Source organism: Emydura macquarii, unplaced genomic scaffold, assembly GCF_026122565.2.
Source record: "Emydura macquarii macquarii isolate MOO-44397 ecotype Brisbane River unplaced genomic scaffold, CSIRO-AGI_Emac_v2 contig_1253, whole genome shotgun sequence".
NCBI classification, from domain to species: Eukaryota; Metazoa; Chordata; order Testudines; family Chelidae; genus Emydura; species Emydura macquarii.
In genome coordinates, this window is record NW_027131390.1 from 50,268,641 (window position 1) to 50,293,856 (window position 25,216).

Consider the following 25,216-nt stretch of genomic DNA (forward strand, 5'->3'; position numbering starts at 1 on the left):
GAGGAGCTGCAGATTGCAGTAGATTTCTGGCAGATCAAAATTTTGGGAAATATGTGGCTGCAGAATTTTTTAGAATTCTCTTCTGGTCTCTGTGGTCTGCCCTGAACCAAACTAGATTTGCCAAAAAGGTTTAGCTTATTTTCTAAAACGTATCTGGCAATCTGTAGCTAATAGGTTGTTAGATATTTTCCCTTGTTGGCTATAAAGTGCTCTTTTTGATTAGTTAGTCAATAGTTATCAAGAAACTCTACAGTGAAGGTACAGTTTTTCTAGCAAGACTCTACATTCTCTCTCCTCTCATGCTAACGCAGTTCCCAAACATTTAAACATGGGACTCATCTAAGTCAACATCAGTCTCCCCAAGCTCAACATGCGTGAAACTGAAATGGCTGGTAAGGAGAGGATTCTCCATGCCATTGTCCTCACTGATGTGAAGGACAGTGTCTCCATGTTGCAGTAAACCAGTAGTCTCCAGCCCTGCAAAATCCTCCGTATCTGAGAGCTGTGTGGGTGAGGTGCTATGTGCTGGTGTTGGCCGTGGCGCCAAATCTTCCTCTGTTTCTTCTTCCTTCTTGGTGGAAAGCACCTCACTCTGAAATCAAGAAGAGTTTGCAGTTAAGCTCCAACTCATGGGAAGAGAAGGGGGGAGGGGTATAAAAACATTGTGTGCAAAATATATTCAGATCTATAACTAATAAAGACTAATCCATAACTGTCCCTTGGTTTATTTGAAATGTTTAAAAGGCTACAAAAATCTAAAATTTTATGCAACAACAATTAATTTTTTTCTGGTTGGTGAATTTGTAGTGGAAACTACAAACATGACATTGCAATTTGAAATTTGTTATATTTTTTGCACTGCATTTTTTTTCATAATTTTTCCAAAATGGGTTTTTCTATCTCCTGCTCATGGCCAAGAATGGGGGACTAGATACAGGGACATCAAAGAAGAGATCTTTGTCTCATTGGGCCTGCTCTAAATTCTGGGTTACAATTTGTAATTTTTTTATACACTCTCCTCCACCCATTAGTCTAACACCTTCTTTTTCCAGCAGTGAGTGCATGACAAACAGATTCTTTCGAAAGGTACCGTACTGCAACTGGAATGTGATTGGAGCACGACAGTGCCCCAGCTAGATTTACTCCAACTAGCGTGAGTACCAATAGCTGCAGCAGCCTGAACATCAGCCTGCAATGTACAACCCAGTCCTGGACCCTGGTTACACACTTGGAGATGAGTCCATGCTGAACCTGATGTGCCGCAGCTCCACTGCTATTGGTTCTCAAACTAGATAGATTAACATTCTCAGCTATATCTACATGTGCTGCAATCCCACATCCTGATTACAATGTCGACATACCCAAAGTCTGGGTACCTTTGATACTGCAGACAGTAATGTGGTTTTGGTAGCAATTCTTCCATACTGATGCATCAGTCTACCCTACCCCCAACCCACAGATCATTCCTCAGAGACCGACGTAGCTGAGAAGAGAATTAAATTTAAACTTTCATTGGTGTAAAAGGGTGTGTGAGAAAAGATCTACAGAGATAGGAGGAGGAAGACATAGGATCAGTCAAGCCAAGGACATGTAGTGGTGAAATGCCAACGGAAGTGGAGGGACAGAGAATCGACACAGAGATCTGGGAGTTGGTAATTTAAACAAGAAGTGGCATGGGTGACACCCTCACTGTAAAGCAAACAAGAGATTGCAGTTTTCACACACCAACCACCTCTCTCTATGACCATAAGTGAGCTCATTGGCCATTTCACTTTTTTCCAGCAGCTTAAATTACTAAACAGAGATGCACTGCACATGCATGTACCCACTAGAGCAGCGGTTCCTAAACATTTTCCCTGCATGACCCATAGGTGCTGACTTTTTGTTTTGCCAGTGGGTGCCCTGCCACAGCTCCAACCCCCCCAAGGTCACATGGGGCAGGAGGCAGCAGGCTGTGCCAGAACACGAGCTCCCCTCTCCCCAGCAGTTCTGATCCTGTCCCTGCTGCTGCCCAGATTGCGAATTTGAGAGGGTCCATGGGTGGGAGGGGGGACTATGGGCAGCACCCTTCCTGGTTCTGGTCCTGGTCCCTGGGGATTCACTGGCTCACACCCGCCCAGCACAGCAGCGGGGAGCCCCAGCCCTCCAGGCCCAGCCCCACCAGTGGCATGGCAGCGCTCACCGGCTACCTGTGCCTGCCCCGCTTCAGGGCTTCCCCCTGCCTGGCTTCTGCCCAGGCTCCGGTCTGGGGCTTCCCCCGCAGGTTTCTTCAGGTGGGACTCGTGAGAGGTCTGCTGCTGGGGCTCGGGGTGCCCAATTTTCCAGCCAGGACCCCCAAACAACCTCCCCCACAGCCCTAGCCTAGCCGGGCTCCCTCCAGGACTTACCTGCTGCCTGGGATTGGAGGGAGCCTGCTGGGAGCTGCAGCCACACACACACACTGTTGCTGAAGGAGGCACAAATGAATGCAGGCAGGCGGGATCAGAGGCAGTGCAGGCGGGGTGGCCTGAACCTCCAGGTGAGCAGGAGGGGCTGATGGCACTGCGTGCTAACACCCAGCGCAGCAACCAGCCAAACCCTAATGCCTTAAACTGCTTTGTGTTTTGTTTTTTGTTACGGGGGGGAGCATGGCTTGAAAGTTGGGCCCCACCATCCTCCCTGTCTGTGCCGCCTTGAGGCTGCCAGAGGCTGGAGCAGAGGCCTCAGCCCCTAGGAGTCTGGGGACAGAATGACTCAGTCCTACCCTGCAGGAGCAAGGAGGCACCCTGCCTGGGGAAACAACAATTCACAGCTGATTGATTTAACCTGATTAAATCAAACAGCTTTTCACTGTGGCAAGACAGGTGGGGCAAGACAAACTGCTGCCACAGTCCTTGGTGAAATAGCTGGTCGGCAGACTCTGCCAACAGTTAATCACCCCCATTATCCCAGTGTGGGCTAAGCACCCACAATTTTTTTCTGTGGGTGCTGGCCCTCTGGGCACTTCCAAAGTTGGTGTCTCTGGCATGACCCCATTTTCAGATGTGTTCTTTCCCACTACCCCAGACAGCATGGAAGTTGCTGTTTAAAAATGGTGTCCTCCCTGCTGTGTGACCTCACACACACTGTACATGCAAGGTCACGCCACAAGGACTATGCCATTTTGTTTTACAAAATGGTGTCCTCTGGACTGCATGAGCTCACACACATACGGTGCGTGCGAGGTCGTGCTGCATGGAGGGCGCCATTTTGTAGAGCGAAATAGCATCCTCTGTGTGACGTGCCCTTGTGCATACGATGAGTGTGAGGTCACTCTGTGCAGGGAAAGCCATTTTGTAAAATGGCATCCTCTGCACGCTCAGGATTGCTGTGACACCATCTGCTGATGAAGTGACCCCACCTGGGGTCATGACCCACAGTTTGGGAACCGCTGCGCTAGAGACTGGAGCAGCTAACCTACTTTCTGACTTGTCAGATGGGTTACCTGACTGGTGGTTTGGCTGTGGAGATCAGCAACAACAATGGCAGGTGAGGAGGTCAGCACAGGTTTAGTCACAGCTTCTGACTTGCTGACTTCTGCAGGGCTGCTCCTGCTGCAGCTAGGCTGCAGGGCTGGGGTGGGTGTGGCATCTGTTGCTGAGGATGTTGTTGCCTCTGACTGAGCTTCAGTGAAAGTCACTGATCGCTTTTGATCCACTGCGGGACCAGAACGTGGGGAAGGATAAATACAAAAATACTTCAGTTTACAACAAATATCAGAATGTAACAAATGCTCTTACATTTATATCTTATCTTTCATCGCAAAGTGATTTATGTATATTCATAACTGTCATGTGAGTTAGATATTATTATCCTCATTTAGATGAGGCAACTGAGGCACAGATGGTTAACTGACTTGCCAAAGGCTGGATAGGAAGTCTGTAGCAGACCTGAGAATACAATCCAGGACTTTTGACTCCTATTTCTGTGCCTTACCTAGATGGCCACCAAGCGAGAGTAAAGAGCAGGCAAAACAGTTACCTAAACTGAAATTTACCCATTAAAGTTAATATCCCTGCTCTTGCTTTTAATTATGTTTCATCAAAGATTTAAGTTGTAGCACATCTCCTGCCACACTGTTCCTCTTAGCACCTTCCTGCTTCACTAACTCAAGGAAGCGTGCTGCCTGCTAGATCACTAACCAATGTGCTTGACATGGGCTTGAAAACCACTTGAATGCTTCAGGAGGTGCAAAATTCAACTGCCTGTCCTAGTTAGCAATGTTAGCCACAAAAAGAATGTAGCACCAGTGTTCCAAAGACTGAAGTGGCTCCCTTATTTGCTTCCATGTTCAGTCTTTAAAGCCCTGTACAGTTTAGGTCCTCGCTAGCAATCACATCTAGATGCTGTTGACAGGGCATTCTCAGTAGAGGACACTTGACTCTTAAATCCTCAATCTGTGGGTGAGAAGATAATTCAGTGTTTATGTCCATTCATGTGTTGGCCCTTGGAGAAATTTTGTGGAAGTGTTTTTTCTGAGGTGGTGTCTGTCCTCCATAAACTAGACTGAAACCTCTAAAATTCACTTCACATGGACTATGAAGAGCAACTGGATGATAATTTCCAATTGCTAACACCCTAGGCTGGCCATGAACTGGTAAAAGACTATCCATCTCATCACCAATCCCCCAAGCTATCCAGTGCTTCTGTTAAGAAAAGTCTACAGAAAACACAGACATGTACATTTCATCATAATAACCTATCTTTGAAGGCAAAACAAAACCTTAATTCTCCTACTTTAAAATATTAGATGCCAAGTGTGGGAAAGCAGGAGTTGCCTCACCACTTGGTTTTGTTTTTGGCTGTATACTTCGACGAGTAGTTGAAAGTCGAGCCCCATGACGGTTACGAGGTTCAGTTTGGGTCTTTTGACGTGAGAGAAGAGGTCTTCGTAGCTAAAGTACACAAAGCAGAATAAAGTCAGACCAAGGAGACACTAATGTACGACTGAAATATTCACCTTTACTGGTCATTATCATTTATATGATTCTCCTATGTTTATCCATTAATTTTTCTTTCTATACATGTTTTGGCTTTTTTAATTTAGACATCAGTGTAATAATAAAAGCAGGTGATGAAATAATGCATTTTATATCAGTTCATTTTTAATGCAGTGACCTTTGCTGAAATAGTTATAGAAGAAAAGGCTTGGGGATTTGAAATGAAGTGTAACTTCTTTCTTGGTGCTTTGGCAGACTTGAATGGTTCAGCTTACCTAAGTACTTTCTGTTAACTCAGAGGATTGTGATGCTATAATATGTACTGGGCAAAGGGCACCAAAGATAGAAGATCTTGGCAGTAAATGGACCACAACAAACTGAAATTGTCATGTTCACTTCTCCCTGTGATCTTACCTGCCTGAGGCCTCTCTTCCTTCCTAGTGGTTGCTGAAGAAGAAGATTCTGTTGTCCAGGTTCACTCTGCACACTTGCTACCCTATTAAGTGTTGACAGTATTAGCACAATCACAGAAGTAAGATGACTGATTAGAATAACCCCTGGCAATCATGACTAAAAAACACTAATGGCACAGTCACTTCAAAGACAGTATCATCTTTGAAGGATGGGGGAAAGTATCTGTTGGGTTGCGGCTTCCAGGGTTTTGGAAGGAGATGGGAGAAGGAATCATGGCATTCAGGACTAGGCCACGCACAGGTAGCACAGAGCTGTAAAAATTGAGATTTTCAGTTTTCAGTCATTGATTGATGCATCCCATTCTGCAATATCCACTTCTCTGTGTCCTTTGTCACATCAGCCTCCACAGACAAAAGGCAAGAATATTGTTTTATTATCTCGGTGTGTTTTTTGGTGAGGGTAATTACAAAGGGCCTATTTCTCCCAATTAGATTCCAAAGCCACACCTCAATTTTGTCTTTTGGCTTCAATGTAATTTAAATAAACAGAAATGAAAAATGAACACAACTAACAATGGTTCCGTTCACATAAAGGGTGCATGACTTATGCAAACAGGGTCCCACATTCAGCATGTTTGCAACCTGAACTCTTTGTGAGTTCTTTGTATGAGTAAAATAAATAAAATTAAATATAAAAACAAATCTACAATATTCTTTCAGGACTTAATAGGTTGTCAAAGAAATCTGAATAACTGAGTTAAAAGTAAAGGTGCTTTAACAATAAAAGAGACTAACGTAGTCTGCTACTGTTCAACTAATTCCTCTGTCAACTAATATGTATAACAGATTCTCCTTCCCCTGCCTCCTTTTCCCAATACTGTATTATTCCTCTCAGTTCAATCACAATTAGTTATTCACTTAGCAGGCCATGGTCACAAATGTTTTAGCTGAATGAGCGGAGTCTGATACACATATGGTTGCAATGGTAAGTAACATTTAAATTAACTTCTTTCAAAGGGGAAGTTGCCTACTTGGGACAAACCCAAATCAGTGAGGAATGCATCCCAACTAAGCAGCATCTAAGATTGTTTCATATGCACTGCTGAATATTCCATACTACAGTATGTTCTGGCGTTGGCATATCTTCATCTAAGAAAAAGAACATTCCTTTTCTTCTCAACTTTCCTGGGCTTTCGTTGATCTCCCTTGGACTGGAGAAGAAAAAGACAAAACTAATACTCTGTGGGCTCATCACAACAGTACGGCCAGGAGAGTGGTTTAGCTCAACACCAGAAAATAATGTATATTTGGGTCCTTTGATATTCCCTTCTCCCTTAGACAACCTTTTCAAGAGATCACCATCTTCTACAGCAAATACTCAGCACAGTGCAATTTGATTTACAATGAAACATTCTAAATGTCCAGATGAGGCTGTGCCCTATGAACAGCATGATCCCACAAACTATTTCTAGCTGTCAGCATTACATTCTTGACCCAGACAATGGCCCTATAGCACATACGACTGCTTAGATTGCTGTAAACTCCAAAAATGATACATCCTCAAGGGTATGCAGGCAAATAGGCTGAATTTACATTTTCCCTCACATATGAAATTTAGACAGCTTGAAATGATAGTTTGTACATTCTGCTCATTTTCTGCTTCTAGAATTACTTGAGAACTTCTCCAGCAAATATTTAGAGACTCAGAGACAGATATTAACATGTGAATACTTTCTTTAAATAGATAAAATACTGAACCTATATTTCTTTCTAAAGAGGCTGCACAATATATTTTTTAAATGATGCAATAAAAAATTTCAATTCAACCAATTGCTAAATATTATTGAGTTATGGTAAGATTGTTATTCCAGTTTCTGAGAAAAGATAACTTTTAGTTCTATGAATGGAGAGACTGACCCCTGTCAGAAAGACTAAAATTATGTTAAATTTAAATAATCTATGATAGCAAAGGAATAAGCATGTCAAAAGCAAACATAACGAAAACACCTTGAAAAACTCATTAGGTAAAGATAATTCATTATACTTGTGAGTGTAATGTTATTATACTGCATTTATGTATAGACATAAGGAAAAAAATGATTCCCACGGACTAATCTGTGCATTAAAGACAAACAAAGAGATGAGTCAATGAAAGGTTGGATTCAGTTGCTTTTCCTCTCTGTTGGCCTGGTTTTAAGCCTCGCTTACATTATGCGTGAAATGAGTTTAGTATTCTAGCCGACATTTATCTCCATCACACAAATTGGCATAATTCATTTATGAGCATGAACTGCAGATATCCACTGGAGGCAAAAGGTGGGGGAGTGCAAACTGTGGAGTTCGACAGGAAAGCCTGCACAGGGCCCTATCAGGACATAGCAGTCCTTTTTACTTTACTAAATACTCAGATTCACCCCAAATTTTGAGAGAGAGAGAGAGAGAAAGAGTGCAAGTGTAAGATGCATGATTGAATTTCCTGAAGTAGCTATGATTCCATTCTGGTTGTTTCTTCCTCCTCCAGAACAGCATCAACAATCTTGTTTCAGTGCAAATTAGTTCCAAAGGGACTGCTGACTCTGGTCAGTACCTTCCCTTTCTTTTCTGCCTTTCATTGTCTAGTAAACAGGACCAAGAGTGTGCTGTTGTTCTGCTCTTGGTTTGGAGCAATCGTATTTGCAAAGTCAGTTTGTGGAAACGCTACTGAATGGCTTTGAATCAAATGCCATTTTGAGAAGACATAGGTTATTCTACCTCTCCTGTGAACCTCGCATCTACTAGAGGATTTTTGTTAGAGCACATAAACCAGATTTATTTGAGGAGAACACACTTGTAATCTTTCCTGTCTATCAAAAGTGCTCTTCTGTCACCTACTGGGTACCTATGACAAGGTACCATGTCCCCATAATAATGTTACTTCTTTTACATGCTTAACACAGAGACAGATGAACAAATAAACAAACAAGCTGTTCATGAAAAATTGTTGCCAACCGTACAATAAATGTCAGTCCAGTGTAAAATTCATATCACACTGTACATACTGAACAAGCATTGCCAGGTTGGCATTTATAATAGGCTATTTTCATGAACAAGAAGAAATAATGCAATGAAATAATAATGAAATAAAAGTATGTGGCGGGGGAAGAACAAAAACCAGAAAAAGCAAGCATGTAGTTGTTAAACTATATTAAATGGACTTTAGTAGCTGCCAGACCTTCAGATAACATCCAGGTAGAATGCACCTGCTGAATTTTTCAAGACACCAGGCATGGCCTGAGATTTCAAAATACTGTCAAATTTCCTGTACACTTGCCTTGTTGACATTATTTTGCTCTAGTTTTCTTTATTAATCATGATTAATTTAAAACAAGCATAATTAGAAATGTTAAAAGAGAATTTCTTTGTGCATCAGCTTTCAATTACAGAAAGTTCTCATTCTCTTTTCCCTTGTGCTTTGGGAAAATCTTCCACCTTTTCTCAAGTTATAACCTCAACAAATCGTGATGCTAAATAAAATAGTTTCCCTCCTCCAACACACACCCTTTCTGCATAATCGTGTGCACTTGACTGTTATTCTTTTGCTGTGTTCATTGCTATTTACATATGTAACTATAATTGGTACAAGCACAAAGGAAAAAAGGCTTTATTGGTGTCTTTATTTATCATAGTTCTTTTTTGAAATGTATTTGAAATTTCTGCCTTCCATAATGTTCTGTTCTTTGTTCGTGTTTCATTCCCTCAATTCTGACTAAATATCAACTTCTGAATTCAGTATTCCTAAGCAGTTTTTATCCCTGTGATCTAGTGACCATCAAAGATATCTAAAGAATAATCTTTGCCTGTTTTATTTAAAACTGGTGTTTCTGAGTATAAGAATGTATTTACCCTCTGCTACTGCAATGATCTCAATAAGCCGCTGCGCTATATCTGTTCTATTGTTTCTCTCCATTAGAGAAAGAATGAAATTTGCCCATTTAAGTACACACAATACAGCTAAAATGTTGCTTTTTCATCTTTCACAGAACTATAATTGTAGTCTTTTCACAGAGATCAGGTTAATTTGCTCCACCCCACCCTGAGTCTCTTTTAAGGTTCTGTGGAATAAAATATCACCTTTTACAAAAAAAAAAAAAAAAAAAAAAAGTCTATGACTATGCCTCCAAAAAATAACAAACCCTATCAGAAATAGTCTCTCTGTATAAATCTACTCTCTGAATATGCCAACTGATCTTCTCCTTTAAGGAAAGCTCTGTAACACAGCATGGAACAGGAGATACAAAGTCCTGTTTTGGGCAAAGGTTGATGCACTAGTAGCTAATGGAACCCACTCTACTGTGCATTGTTTAGACTTCAGAGATCAATATAAATTATTGACACTAATCTTATCATCTGGCTCAGCTGTCATAAAACATGTGGACTTGTCACCAAGAGTTACTGTGTAGACTGACTCCCATTTAATAGAGTCAATACATTTTACAATCAACATTAGGATGTGACTCAATCTTCAGGTCCTCCCTCAAATCTAGTCAGGTTTTCACACAAATAAAGTGAATGCATTTAACTTCCTCTATACAGTAATTTCTGATTTGTTTGTTTTTCTAGGCTTCTGAACTATTGCTCAGTTGCCCCTCAAGAAGACAGGCTTCTTAATGTTTTTTGGTTTTTTTTGCACAGAATAATACATTTTGCTATACAGTAACATCCCTGCCACTGCCAAAGGACAATCTCTTTTCTTGACAACACTTCCACATCACCATCAATCAGAGATTGATCAAGGCAGGGCACGTAAACACAAGTAACACCATGAATCATGGGGGTTAATCTAAATGTCACATCCAACAACAGACTTAATTTTTCATTTTTCAATATTAAAATAAAACTGGAGAAATCTTGAACAAAACAAAATTAAGTCACAAGAATACCTCTCAACATATCCATCTTTAGACAAGAGTGATATGGTACACTTAAGGGAGCAGACTATTTTCCCAGAATGTGGGACTGTGTTCTCCCAGAATGAAATAAGGCGTTTGTGATGAGTGAGAGCTTTCCCACCTAATGAGGATCAGTTGAGAGGTATGACCACAGTAGTACAACAGGAAGAATGATTAACATGGCTGAGCTGACTGTTAAAGGTGCAGTCCTTCTTTTTAAATCTTACAACCAACGTATTTTAAAGGCACAGTAATAACACTGTTTGTTAAGCTCTCCTGTTCACAAGAACAACTAGTTTGCAAACTTGGACCCTGAAGTTGCCAGGACAATTTCAAATAAGGATTAACAGCGTTTGTCTGAAAGTTCTAAGGCTAGTGTTTGAAGAATGATAATGCTTTGAAGTAAGTGGGGATTCCTATAAAGGTGTTCATAGGGAATTGTATTTAACATGACTTATCAGGATTAGTATTATTAATGAATGCTAAAGAAAATAATAATGACTAAAGTGTTTCTTGATGGTGATATTGTGAAATGAATATAAGGACAGATTTTTTCAAAAGTATATCTCCAAACTGTTGCTCATAAAAGGTTACATTTAATGCCATGGTGATAATGCTTCTTTCTTAGGTCTTCAGAGCAATAGCTAACAAGGGGAAAATCCAGACACATATTTTGTTTGGCAAGACTTTTTTTTTTTTTATTTCCTCAAAGTTGTTAGAAATTAAAAGCTGTTGGCAATCAAAGCTGAAAACTGAAGCTGGGTTACTACACCTTTGACTTGCAGGCCTGAGTATCAATGGACAACAAGAGACAGACATGGAGAGAGAGACAAAGGGTGAGGAAGAAAGACAGAGGATATAGGGAACTGATTATTTCCCAGCACAGACACTGACAGACAGGTAGTGTTGACACTGTACCTAGAGAGGCTGCCCTCAGCGGCCAGGCCCTGGGAGTCATCGAGGACATTAGGTTCACTGCAGGAGGGGCAGGGAGATGAAGCATTTAGGGAAAGAAAATGCAAAAAGCATGCAATTGTCTCTGTTTTCAAGAAAAAAATATCAACGGAACAAGAAAGGAAAAGGAGGACGGTAAAATCATTTGGTCTTGCACTGGCTCATCAGAACATATGACTCAAGGCTTTGAAAGAGGAAATCTGATAAATCAAATTCTGGATAAAAGGAGCAATTTACAAATGGGGGAAATGATACATGGAGACCTCTGAATCTATACAATATATTGCATGAGCAAAGAAGATCATTGAGGTGTGATTCTAGTGCAAATATGGGGGGATGGGAGGAGACTTGGAAAGTTTTCAAATCATTTTGCTGCCTGCATTTCCTTTGATTGTATTTTGTTTACTTCCAGTTTCATTTAAGATCTTCCCCCCCACCTGATCAGTTCACTTACTGAGGCTTCTTGAACTGCTAATCCATTTACCAGGAGCTGTAGAACAACCTTCTACTTCTGATGCCATTAAAAGGCCAAACTGCTGAAAAGCATGATCTTGTATTGCAATGAAACTGTAAGCAAACAGCTGGAATGTATATACTGGCAAATTTGTACCCATCACACTGTCTCAACTGCTGCCTACCTCCTCCAGTGTGAAAGGTAGAAAGAGGTCTGGTGGATTAACAGCAAGAAAGCAATAATATTACTATACATGTATTAGTTTACATTTGTAATACATTCAAAAAAACCCAGACACCATTGCTTATTCATGACTAAAATGGGTATGCAGTTGAGAACAATGATTATGCCTGCTAGGCCAATGAAGTATCTACCCTACACATATGAGAGGTGGTTTTTCCCAGTAGATTTCATGCTTAAAAAGGCCAAGAGTCTAAATCTATATTGCAATTAAACTTAATTATATTTCTCAGCATCACCAACTAAAAAGCACCATGGCCCACAGGAAAATATTTGCAGTAAAACATTCTTATTTTAAAGAAACCAAGGAAATTGAATGAAATGAGTTTAAAGGCCAAAGGTGTCCTCGCAAGGTGTCCTTCATGCAAATGCTGAGATACAATTTGGGTGGCTTCTAGTTCTGCAATTACCTCCCCTTATCTTTACCAGTATATACGATAACTGTTCTTGTTAACTGTTACATGCTCCATACATTGAGGGATTTCTAACTGGATAACAAACAAGGCTGGGCAGGAGGACAATGGCCAGCCATGAGATAATGCAGAATTCACATTTTCCAGGTTTACAAAAATGACATAAATGCCCCTTTGTCAGAGCTCTTTGCAAATCTATGTCATATATAAATAAAAAATAAACATGGTTTACTGAAAAATAATAGAATTCAATTGGAAAAACTCTTGGCTTCTATGTCACACACCTGACTAATGAGTACAATGTACAATACCCAAATCCTCTCTCTCTTTCTCTCTCACTCTAAAAAGAGGCATCCAAGATTAGCTCTAGCAGACAAATTTCTGGTTTAAAATAATCTCACTTCATACTTGACATTCTCTTTCTGTGACCAGAGGAAAACTAATTATTTTTCTGACTTGGGGTTGAGATTGTACTGAAGAAACTTTCCCAGCACCCTGGGATTCCTCCCTACTCATTTTAAGTGCTGTATGCAGGACTCTGGCTCAGAATGAAACCGCTAAGTGCGCTCTGCACCCTGAAATCATGCCTGCACTTTTGAAGTCCACCACATTGACAGGAATGGCTTTAGCAGAGAAACAAAAAGATGCTGTCAGCTTCTGAAGGAAACGTTTCTAACAATGAAATGTGGTTCTCAAGAAGGTTATTCATTATAGCTTGTATTGGAGAGTTGTTACGTTCAAAGTGGTAGCCTGTACTCAAGCAAGTACTGCCACTGACTTCAGTGGGACTACGTGAATGGGTAAACACTGCAGGATTAGCCTTTTAGTACTTTGGTGCTAAATTTACTGCCCTCACTCCGCTACAGAGCCTTTGCGTTACACACGATATACCTTTGGAATGTCTGCTCTGGAGAACAGAGTGGGAAAGGTGAAAAGCATGTGTTGTTACCTTTGGCTGGGTAACATGCCCACCTCAGCCTGAGGTGCAGACATGCTGGAGATATGGCTGGAGAACCGCCTCCTCCCAATGGCACCCATAAGGTATGCTTCCTGTTCACTTACCACACTGGGCATGCTCACTGAGTCATCTAGAAAGGACATGGGAGAGAGTGAAAAAGAAAAAACTCATCCAAAACCTCCGTGACATATTTAAAAGTTTCAAAGTAATAACATATCCCTTCACATATTCATGTCTAGTGCACACAGAGTTCTCCAAGTCACTCAGGCCCAACCCTGCAAACCTGTGTGCATATGCTTCATTTGCACAAGCAGCCAGAGTAAAGTTAAACATCTGCGTAAATGTTTGCAGGTTCAGGGCTTAAGAAAGCAGGCCCTTAGTTATATGTTTGTACATTGTTTCGGACAATGAGTTCAGGGCGTTTAGGTGCTAACACAGTACAATTATTACTATTTGTTGTTCAACAAAATATGATCCGCTTCAGAAAGAAAACTACAGCTGGACATTTTGCTGGTAAAAAATTAATACATTTCAAGATCCAGAAAAATCAACACTTTCAAAAGATGAAAAGAATGAGAAAGAAGTACAGACTCAAGAGCTTTTAACTTGCAAAATGAAGTTTCTTCTCAAAATGCTGGTATCATGTTCATAAAAATAAAGGTGAACTTATGCAAAATAAGTCTGTTATAGATGTTGGATTTTGATTAGAGCTGATTGACATTTTCAACAACATTCTGAAATTTTAAAAAATTGACCAATTCTATAGCTAGTCTGAAAACAGAGGGAAAAAATCATTAAAATGTTTCCTGATTTTTTAATTAAAAAAAGAAAAGGAAAAAAAATGGAGAAATCATCATGTAATGTTTCCATTCCTCCCCCCGCCCCCCCCCCTTTTTTTTTTAAACCAACTCTAATTTTGATATGTTGGGATAATCTGTGTGTGAATATATTTTGACAAATTACTGTTTTTAGGGAAAAAATATTGCATGCAAACTGTAGTTGCATTTAAAGAAGGCATGTATCATTCAAAAATAAATCCAGTACTATCTGTATTTTCACTTAATATCCCAAGGGAACCTGAAAGCTGTTGAAGTTTTCATTTCTGCTTATGAAAGCTAAGATGTAGAAGTTTTCCTGAATTTAATGATGTGGGTTTGAATGCTAGACCAACACTGCCATATTTCGTTGATAAAAAAAAAGTCCATATTTGTAACACAAACACAATAACTCTCCTATAACATTGGAGGATTTTTTAAATCAAATGATCACTTTTGACCTGCTGGTATTTTCAAACCAACTAATAGTTTAAACACTACTTGTGGAGAGGTTGGTGCTGCATGTTGTTCCTCTAACATGCTATTAACTAACAAACTCAATACCCTCTCTTTTACAATTAATTCTCCTTGGAAAATTTAGGTTCACTTTTCTAGGTCATTTTGGTGGCTCTCTCATGCTTGTTTTGGCATGTCAGCCAGCTTTCAATCAGACTGGGGTGGGGATAGTGCTGTTTCTAGTCTTTACTGGCTTAGGCAAACAGGAAGATGTCCATTCATCACAGCCTGCAGTCACTTATAATGAATCCAGGACTGTAACCAACAGATATCATGATCCCCAACCAAAGTATGCATCTGTAGAATAGCATATACAGAAACCAGAACACAAGCTGTGCAATGGTTTGTAATACATCCATATGCATCAAGTTTGGGCCCAGTTTCAGGCAGAGCACTCTCTTCCTTAGGGACATCTTCTCCACACAAGCCGTTACACTTTTTCATCTCCTAGAAGATGAGACATCATCTCTCATTTCTGATGTCTTCTAGGAAAAGCCAGATGCCCCCAAGCACCAAAGGTGAGGGGTAAAGGTTTCAAGCCATCGGGACAACCTCTGCATTACCAGAAGACAATAAAAGCTACAGGCGATGGAAACCGAAGCATTCTGGATAGAGAAGAGAAGGGCTGATGGTTTTGGGGGAAGCCATGCAAAACTTGGAAGTTTCTGATCTCAAAAGTTAATTCAGGCAAACTCAGTGGTTTCAAATGAGCTTCCCATCAAACTCAAAGTGAAACTCAGACTGTGCAATTCCATACAAATTAAAAAAAACAAACCTCTCTCAGCAAAGAGACACAAGGATGTTTCATACAACTCAGGATCTTTTCTGCCTCTATCAATGGGTAGAAAGGAGTGGAGCATTAGCTGACAGAAGAGTTAAAGCGTGATGTCCTCTCTTGATCAGCTAATGTAGGACAAAATGCACAAATGCTGAGTAGGTTCAACATCACAACCAGCAGATAGAGGCTAGCCATAGCTTGAGTCTATATAGTGCAGGTCCAGAGTGTTGCACGTATGAGCCTGTGGTTAAGGGATGAGAAGGGCGTGCTTAGGAACCTAATACTGCTACAATGAGATGCCTGTTACATAGCCACCACATTGCAGAGGGGATTGTGTAGCTAAATGCCTTAGAAGCACTGGGAGGACTGCCGATGTCGCCTCTGCTTTAGTAACTGTCTGAACCCTACCCTTCCTCAGCCCTGGGCTCAGGAGCACGGAAGGAGACATGGAAGGACTTGACATTAACCTCTGTTAGTGTAGTGACCACACCTAACACTGAACCTTGTACCCACATGTATCCTCTGCTTACACATGTGCTGGAGAGCAACAACCTTTCATGCCTGGCTGTGCATGGAGCAAGGCCTTGCAGCATTGTCTCACCAAGTGAAGAGTCCCTGATCATTCTACTGCTCAAAACAACTGCCCCTTCTGCCTGCACAGCAGAGCTGTGCCTGCATAATGGGGGCTTCAACTGTATGTTGGTCCCGCACCAGCAGCCACATACTTTCTTCATCCTCCTCATCGGTGCGGCTCAGAGTGTCCTGCGAAGCCTGATGGGAAGGCTCGCTGTCCTGCTCCCAGACGGTGCCAGTGCCTGTATTGGAGCGGGACATGGTAGCAAGGCTGAGGCGGTATGCGGAGGTGGAGGTGCCCACAGTGCTGATGGAGGTCTTCCCTTGGTACGCTGCACAGAGTGGAAACAACAAAGCTGAGTGAGTTATCATGCTGAAAGAAATATTGTTCCCAGTAGCGCGAGTGTGTCTTTCCCAGCCTGGATTTATGGGGAAGATGAAAGGAGTGGGAAAGTCAGAGGGCAGAATGGCCGTCTGCAGTAGCTGTGCTATTAAAAGGGGTTGGTAAAAGGAAGAGAAGAGGAAAGAGGACTCTTCCACTACTTGCACTTCCTCGACACCAGATCAATACAATGGCACTAGCTCAGCTAACTTGTAAGAAACCTTTAACACTACAAAGATTTCTTATGTTCTCTGATTTTCTCCCTGAGCCTCACTGCCACATCTGTAGCCCATCTCATCTGCAACATTTAGCAAGCAAAGCACATTGTTATGGGGAAAAAAAGTGGAGCTATTTTCTTTCTAAGAACAAAGTACTGTATGTAACACTGACAGAACAGCCAAGTTACCAAGAGGCTTTGAAATGTAATTAAGACAATCTACTTGTATGTAAATTTCAAAGAGAGTTATTAGACCAGCATTCATTAACCCATTTATTTGCAGTAATAAAAATCCAGGATAGATGCTAAATGTATCTAGCTGTGTTTACCTATGTCTTGTTAGAAGTTTAACAATGTAACCAGATTAACTTGTAGATGCTAATTCCCTTTCATGTCTTAATGGCCTTAATTATGATTAATATCAAAGATGTGGGCTACTGCAGGAAACTAATAATATTATCTGCATCGGTTTAACTATCCCTATTATAATGGATGACCAGTTAATTCCCTTATGTAAATGAATGTAACTAGTTTACCTGTGTATGCATAGTAAATAGAAGATTAGCTTCAAAGCAAAGATCTGCCTTGCCTGTTCTGTCTCAGGGGCAGGCCCTGCTGTGACAATTTCTGTGAAGAGGCTTGTCAGCTGGCTAGGAGAGCTATATAAGAGAAGTCCCAGGCCTGGTCCTGCCATCTCAGGTCTGCTTAAACTTTAACAGGGAAGATCTAAGCCAAAAAACTGAGGTCTCCAGATCTACCCTGGATCACCTTAGAATTCTCATGGAAGAATTCGAACAAACTCCACACCTGGACGGTCTATTGGACTATAACCTTTTAAATAGATTCCAGAAAGACTTCTACAAATAAGCTGCCTCACCATCTCTTCTATGAAATTGACCTAAGGACTTGACCATATTTGTATGCATTTTGATCTCTTAACCTTGACAACAATTTTCTTTCTGTTTCCTCTTATTATTAAAAACAAGGTTACTTACCAGTAACTGTTGTTCTTCGAGATGTGTTGCTCACGTCCATTCCAATATAGATGTGTGCACGCCACAGTGCACGGTTCCCGGAACTTTTTTCCCTTTAGCAGACCCCGTAGGGCCGGCTCTGGTGCCCCCTGGAGTACCGCGCTCATGCTGCAGCACATGAGGCACTGCCGGCCCTACGCGCCCTCAGTCCCTTCTTTTTCTGCCAACTCCGACAGCGGGCACGGGGGGGTGGATGTGGAATGGATATGAGCAACACATCTCGAAGAACAACAGTTACTGGTAAGTAACCTTGTTTTCTATCTTCGAGTGATTGCTCATATCCATTCCAATATAGGTGATTAAATAGCCATACCTCGGAGGTGGGTAGGAGTTACCGGTGAGCTGCTCTCAGCACAGCTCTGCCGAATCTACGTCCTCTCGCGCCTGCTGAACGATGGCGTAGTGGGATGTGAAGGTGTCGACCGACAACCAGGCGGCTGCTTTGCAGATGTCCTGCAGGGGCACTCTCTCCAGAAAAGCCACAGAAGAGGCCTTAGCTCTGGGTGAATGCGCTGTGATGACACCCGGCAGCGGCACATTCGCCTGCTCATAGCAGCACTTGATGTAGGATGTGATCCACACGGAGATGTGCTGGGTGGAGACCTGTGATCCTTTCATCCGGTTCCCCCCCCTGCAGCGAGGAGCTGCGCTGATTTCTGGAACGGCCGTGTCTTTGATGTAACAGGCCAGGGCTCATCTCGCGTCTAGCGAATGCCATTTCCGCTCCTCCCCCAAACCGTGCGGTTTGGGAAAAACACAGGGAGAGATCAATCGTCGTTACGAGATTCGGAAACCAACCCAGGCTGGGAGTCCGGGCGTGGCCTCCACTGCAGTTTATCCGTATAGAATAGCGTATAAGGGGGCTCCGAGGTCAAGGCCCTAATTTTGGAGACCCCCCAAGCTGAGGTAATGGCTGCCCGGAAGGCTACCGTCCACGAAGCGTGGCAGAGGACATGAAGCCATGGGTTCCAAGGGGGAGGGCTCCATGAGTCTCGAGAGGACCAGGCTGATATCCCAGGGAGGCACCAGGTTACGGACCTGGGGATACCACCTCTCCACCCCCTTGAGCACCCTGACCAATGTGGGATGGGAGAACGGGGATCTCCCCGCTAGCAGGTGATGGAAGGCCAAAATAGCTGCCAAGTGGACCGTCAACTAGGCCAGCATCAGACCCCGGAGTACTCCAGGGTCGCCTGTGGAGGCAAGAGCTGGCGGAATGCCCCAGGACTCCGCCCAAGAGGTAAACCATATCCACTTAGCTTGATACACAACCTGTGTAAAAGGGTCCCTGCTGCCCAGCAGGAGTTGTGGGACCTGCACCGAGCAGGCTCCCTCCACCTCCGTCAGCCACAGAGCCTCCAGGCCGTGAGCTGCAGGGAATCCAGGACTGGGTGCAATGGGCAACTGTGGTCCTGGGGGGGACGGTCATGCCGCCTCGGGAGCCGCATGGGCAGGGCAAATGAAAAGTCCAGCAGCATGCTGAGCCAGCGCTGGCTCGGTCAGGCCTGAGCAGTGAAAATGACATCGCCCTGCCCCTGTTTATGTTCAGTAAGACCTTTGGCAGGAGTGGAGTGGGCGGGAACGCATACCTGAGGGTCCCCGTCCCGTTACTGAGGAACGTATCTGAAAGCAACCTAGTCTCATGACCCCGGCACCAGCCGAGCCTTGGCACTGCACATTCCAAACCGACACGAACAGATCCGGTTGGCGGACACCCCACTTCTGGAGGATCGCAGTCACTACCCCTGAGTGCAGCGACCAGTCATGATGGGGTAGAAACGACCTGTTGAGGTGATCCGCCTCGTTGCTTCTCATGAGGTGAGAGGCAGTCCAGCGGAGTTGTGCCTCATGGCAAAGCCCCACAGATGGGTAGTTTCCTCGCAGAGAGGCAGGGAGGATGCCCCTCCCTGCCTCTTCATGTGAAATGGCTGCAGTGTTGTCCGGCAGTGCCTGCACCACTCTGCCTGTCAGGGATCGGAGGAACAGCCTGCATGCTAGGCGAATGGCTCTCAGCTCCCCCACGGTGACCTGCAAGCACTTTTTCTCCACCGACCAGAGCCCCTGAGTGCTCAGGTTGGCACCCATGTGGGCTCCCATCCCACATACGAGCCATCGGAGCTTAAGGTGACCGATGGGATCAGTTCCATGAAGGGAACGCCCTTCCCTACTGCCCTGGGGAATCTCCAGCAGTCTAGTGAGGCTAGGGCGGGCAGGGAACTGGACCACCCAGTTCAGTGGGTGTTTGCTCGGCACATATACCGAGGCCAACCATGCCTGAAGCAGCCTGTGCCTCAGGCGAGCTAGCCTCGCTATGTATGTGCAGGCCACCATGTGGCCTAACAGCAGTAGGCAGTGCCTGGCTGTTGTCGTGGGGTATCGGTGCAGCTGGGAGAAGATAGACCAGCACCTGGAAACATGGCTGAGGCAGGAAGGTTCTGACCTGGGGAGCGTCCAGGGTGGCCCCAAGGAACTCTATGCATTTCACTGGGGTCAGTGGACATCTGTTTATGAGCAGACCCAGCCTGCTGCACGTGGAGCAGCGTGAGTTGCGCTGACCTGCACTGGGAACCTGGACCTACCCCCTATCAACCAATCGTCCAGGCAGGGAAAGATTTGCATACCCTTTCGCCTCAGGTGGGCCGCCATTACCGCCACGCAAGTGGTGAACACCCTTGGAGCCAAAGATAGGCCAAGGGGCAGGCTGTAAATTGGTAGTAGGAGCCAGCCCCTGTTGGCTCCGGAGGATAGACCCATGAAAGTATGCGTCCTTGTAGGGCGAGGGCGGCATACTAGTCTCCTGGATCCAGGCATTCTGGATAGATTGCTGCACCTCCTGGACAGGCCTGAGGGTAGCAGCCATGAGCACGTCCTCATGGAACTTGCGGGGGCTATGGCCCTACCCGCTGTGGCAGCAGCATCATTTGACGTTTGAAGCGCTGCCTTAGCCAGTGTGATTCCTCCATGCAGGCTGTTCCGACGACTGCCCCCCATACCCCCGTGGGGTCCGAGCTGCCACACAGGCAGTCGTCCTTGGTCCCGGGTGCCTTGCCCATGCCGGGGACTGTGCTTTTGCTGCCTACCGCTGAGGGGCAGCTCCAAAGAGCCCTCAGCTTCGTGGAGAGCTGCAGCACGGCACGGAGTCCCGGTGCCGTGTGGACCCCGGTGCTGCGTGGAGCTGCAAGGCGGCTGCGAGCTCTGGTCCCGCTTGGGGCTGCGGTGCCGGTAGAGCCCCGCTGCCAGCGGGAGCCCCACTGCCTTCGGGAGCTTCGGCCCCAGCTTTTTTTTTTCTTTCCCCCGGGCTGCGGTGCCACGCGAGACCCACTGCCCATGGGAGCCCTGCTGCCTTCTGGAGCACCAGCCCCGCTTGGGGCTGCGGAGCCGGCGGGAGCCCCGCTGCCACCAGGTGCTCCGGCCCCACTTTGGGCTGCGGAGCCGGCGGCGGGTGCGGAGCTGGCTGGAGCCCCGCTGCCACCGGGTGCTCCGGCCCCGCTTGGGGGTGCGGAGCCGGCTGGAGCCCCGCTGCCACTGGGAGCTCCGGGACTGCCTGGGGCTCCGGAGCTGGGAGAGCCCCGCTGCCTGCGGGAGCCCTGGTGCCGACCAGCTGGGGGAGCATCCTCGCTCTACTCCCGGTGGCCGTCTGGCAGGAGATCGTCCTCCCCATACAGGGGATCTCCACCGCCCTCCGGGGGGACCCATGCGGGCTTGCCCCGGGATCCCGACCCCTTCTCCCTCGGGGGGGGGGGGGGGGGAGGTGGTATAGGCCAGCCAACAAGGCTTTTGCCACCAGGGGCGGGGGCACTCTCCCACTCCGAGGAGTCGGGGTGGACCCCTGCTCAGAGATGCAGACCCGGAGGGGATTCGACAGGTCGTGGCTGGTGCATCTCTGTCCTCAACCCTGCCCTTACCCACGGCGCAAGGGAGTGTCAGCACTCCATGCGCTGTCCTCGTTGTCCTGGGACCCTGACCCCTTCTCCCTCGGTGGGAGGGGGGGCGGAGGTGGCATAGGCCGGCCAACAAGGCTCATGCCGCCAGCCTCCGCGTTGGCAGGGGCACTCTCCCTCTCCAAAGAGTCAGGGGTGGACCCCTGCTCAGAGATGCAGACCCGGAGGGGACTCGACGGGTTGTGGCTGGTGCATCTCTGTCCTCGACCCTGCCCGTACCCACGGCGGAGGGGAGTATCTGTGCTCCATGCGCTCTCTTCGTCGTCGGCACCAGGGATGCTGCTCCGTGCCAAGTGGAATCTGGTGCCGACGGTGCTGATGATGCGCTCTGCACCGAGGGGGAGCAGGACGACCCGGACACAGAGCGGAGCGCTGCGCTAGGAGCAAGGCTTTAACCTGATCTCTCTGCTCTGCTCACTGTTTAAAGCCTTGCATATCTTACTCTTGTCTGCTGTCCCCCCAGGCACTTAAGGTACCGAGTGGGAGGGGAAGGGGGGGTTAAATCCAGGCGGCTGGGACATAGCCTGGCCACCTTAAGTCCGTCAGGGACTTCTTCCTAAACTACAGCACTTAACAACTACTTTAAACTAACTAGGTACTTTGATTAACAAAGAGTTCAAAGAAGGGGAATGGCACTTGCAGAGAGCAAGTGCTAGTTCCATCAGACCGTCAGGGGCAGAAAGAAGAGACTGAGGGAGCATAGGGCCAGCAGTGCCTCATGTGCCCTGGCATGAGCGCGGCACTCCAGGGGGCACCAGAGCTGGCCCTACGGGGTCTGCTAAGGGAAAAAAGTTCCGGGAACCATGCACTGTGGCGTGCACACACCTATATTGGAATGGACGTGAGCAACACATCTCGAAGATAGAACCTTTAGTCTTTTAGTTATGAAAGGATTGGCATCTGCGTGATTATTGAGTAAGATCTGAGACTCATACTGACCTGGTGATGTGTCCAGTCCTTTGGGAAGGGGGGACCTCACATATGTTGAATCATGTTTTCAGTAACTCTCACTATATTAGACTTGACTGTCTAGATTGGAGCCAAAAGCTGGATTACCTATGAACACCTCGGGAATGGAGGTTGTTTGTAACTCTGAACAAAACATTATGGTACAGTCCCCTGCAGTCAGTGTCTTCCAGCTGAGGCTGGCAGAGAGCTCTGCAAAGGGAGCACCTGGCGGCACTGCCTGGTTTCCATGCAGCTCCCTGCCCTATTCCTGTTTCTTGCTTCTGAACTGGGAGGGCCTGCCCCGCACCCTTGGCACTACATGCCCCAGCCCTCAGCTGCCTCTCCCCAGGGCCCGCTCTGCTCTGAGCGCTACTCGCCAGGCTCGAGAGGCAGCACTTGGCACGGAGCTGGTGCCAGCCCACTTCACTGCCAATGTCCCTCCCTACCCTGCCACTTGCATTCCCAGAGGTGCTGGCAGGATCCAGGAGTGCAGCCACAGGCAAAGCTTGGGCCGTATCAGTGCACAGGCTGTGGCCCTTTAAAACTACTCCAGAGCGCAGCGTGCAGGCAGCAGCTCAGAGGCTCCCACTGTGGCTCCAACTCTAGCCCCAGGCCAGATTTTGGCTGCAACAGCAGCAGCTCAGTAGCTCCCTGTGGCAGCTTCTTTCTCTCTGGACTGAGCTTGCAAGCTTGTCCCCCTCCTGACAGGTGGTAGTGATGAAACTGCTTCCCCCTCCCTGTGGGGTGGGGGGTGAAACGGCATCCTTGGTTTACAGGAAACAGCACAGACCCCAGACTGCTTCTGTTCTGCATGCCAACCTTTAGGATGCAATACAGGCACAATATTTGCTTTCTTTCTTTCTTCCCCCCCCCCTTCCCCCTCCCTCCATTGCTGCCTGATTGCTTACTTTCACATAGGAACAAATCTACACAGACACACACCCTGAGCCCCGACCAGGGTTATTCTATTTGCTACCCAAGATCCACAAACCTGGGAATCCTGGATGCCCTATCATCTCAGGCATTGGCACTCTCACTACAGGTCTATCAGGCTACATGGACTCTCTCCTCCGGCCCTATGCCACCAGCACTCCTAGCTATCTTCGTGATACCACTGACTTCCTGAGAAAACTACAACCCATCAGTGATCTCCCAGAAAATACCATCCTAGCCACTATGGATGTAGAAGCTCTCTATACTAACATTCCACATAAAGATGGACTCCAAGCCATCAAAAACACTCTCCCAGATGATCATATGTCACACCTCACAGCTGAACTTTGTGACTTTGTCCTGACCCACAACTACTTCAGATTTGGAACCAATCTATACCTCCAAGTCAGTGGCACAGCTATGGGCACCCGCATGGCCCCACAGTATGCCAACATTTTTATGGCTGACCTCGAACAACGCTTCCTCAAAACTCATCCCTTAACACCTCTTCTTTACTTACGCTACATTGATGACATTTTCATCATCTGGACCCACGGGAAAGAGTCCCTCGAAGATTTCCACTGGGATTTTAATAATTTCCATCCCACTATCAACCTCAGCCTGGACCAATCAACACAAGAAATCCACTTCCTGGACACTACAATAAAAATAAAGGATGGGCACATTAATACCACTCTATATCGAAAACCAACTGACCACAATGCATATCTTCATGCCTCCAGCTTCCACCCTGGACACATTTACACGATCCATTGTCTACAGCCAAGCCTTAAGATACAACCGGATTTGCACTGATCCCTTAGACAGAGACAAACACCTACAGGATCTCGATTAAATATTCCTAAAACTACAATACCCACCTGGAGAAGTAAAGAAACAAATTGACAGAGCCAGACAGGTACCCAGAAGTCACCTACTACAGGACAGACCCAACAAAGAAAACAACAGAACCCCGCTGGCCATCACCTACAGTCCCCAGCTAAAATCTCTCCAACACATCATTAAAGATCTACAACCTATCCTAGCAGATGATCCATCTCTCGCTCAGGCAGTGGGCGGCAGACCCATCCTGACTTACAGACAGCCCCCCAACCTGAAGCAAATACTCACCAGCAACCATACATCCTACAAAAAATCCTACCCAGGGACCTATCCCTGCAACAAACCCCGTGGTCAGCTCTGCCTACACATCGTCTCTAATGACATCATCACTGGTCCTAACCACATCAATCACACCATAAGGGGCTCATTCACTTGCATATCCACTAATGTTATATATGCCATCATGTGCCAGCAATGCCCCTCTGCCATGTACATTGGCCAAACTGGACTATCACTACGCACAAGGATAAATGGACACAAATCAGACATAAAAAATAATAACATCCATAAACCAGTGGGAGAACACTTTAATTCCCCAGGGCATTCTGTCTCTGACCTGAAAGTTGCTGTACTTCTCCAAAAAAACTCCAAAAACAGACTTCAAAGAGAAACTGCTGAATTAGAAACGATCTGCAAACTTGACACATTCAAACTGGGTTTAAACAGAGACTTGGAATGGCTATCTCACTACGGAAGGTAAATTACTTTGCTCACCCATTCTCACCTCCTACTCAATGGTCGTCATTAGGTCTTAAGTACCGGACTCCACCTCCCCCATTGTTCTCAATGCACCTGGATACCTATAAGATACCTCTGTGTTACCTATTTTCTGTATTACTGCATCTGAAGAAGAGAGCT

The 25,216-nt window shown here is 45.6% G+C and overlaps 1 protein-coding gene across 3 annotated transcripts in view; it reads right to left on the reverse strand.

Moving 5' to 3' along the window:
• Positions 1–322: 322 nt before the first annotated feature.
• The window catches only part of UNC80 (unc-80 homolog, NALCN channel complex subunit), a 176,444-nt gene continuing 151,550 nt past the window's right edge, over positions 323–25,216 (reverse strand). For 2 of the 3 annotated variants that reach the window (XM_067548741.1, XM_067548742.1), the window contains 7 exons: positions 16,153–16,332; positions 13,310–13,448; positions 11,218–11,274; positions 5,373–5,454; positions 4,802–4,913; positions 3,464–3,675; positions 323–592 (listed from right to left, as the gene is read on the reverse strand). In XM_067548741.1, coding sequence (XP_067404842.1) covers positions 323–592; positions 3,464–3,675; positions 4,802–4,913; positions 5,373–5,454; positions 11,218–11,274; positions 13,310–13,448; positions 16,153–16,332 — 1,052 coding nt within the window. The remainder of the gene's footprint in view (positions 593–3,463; positions 3,676–4,801; positions 4,914–5,372; positions 5,455–11,217; positions 11,275–13,309; positions 13,449–16,152; positions 16,333–25,216) is intronic. The other variant, XM_067548743.1, reaches the window with a different exon arrangement.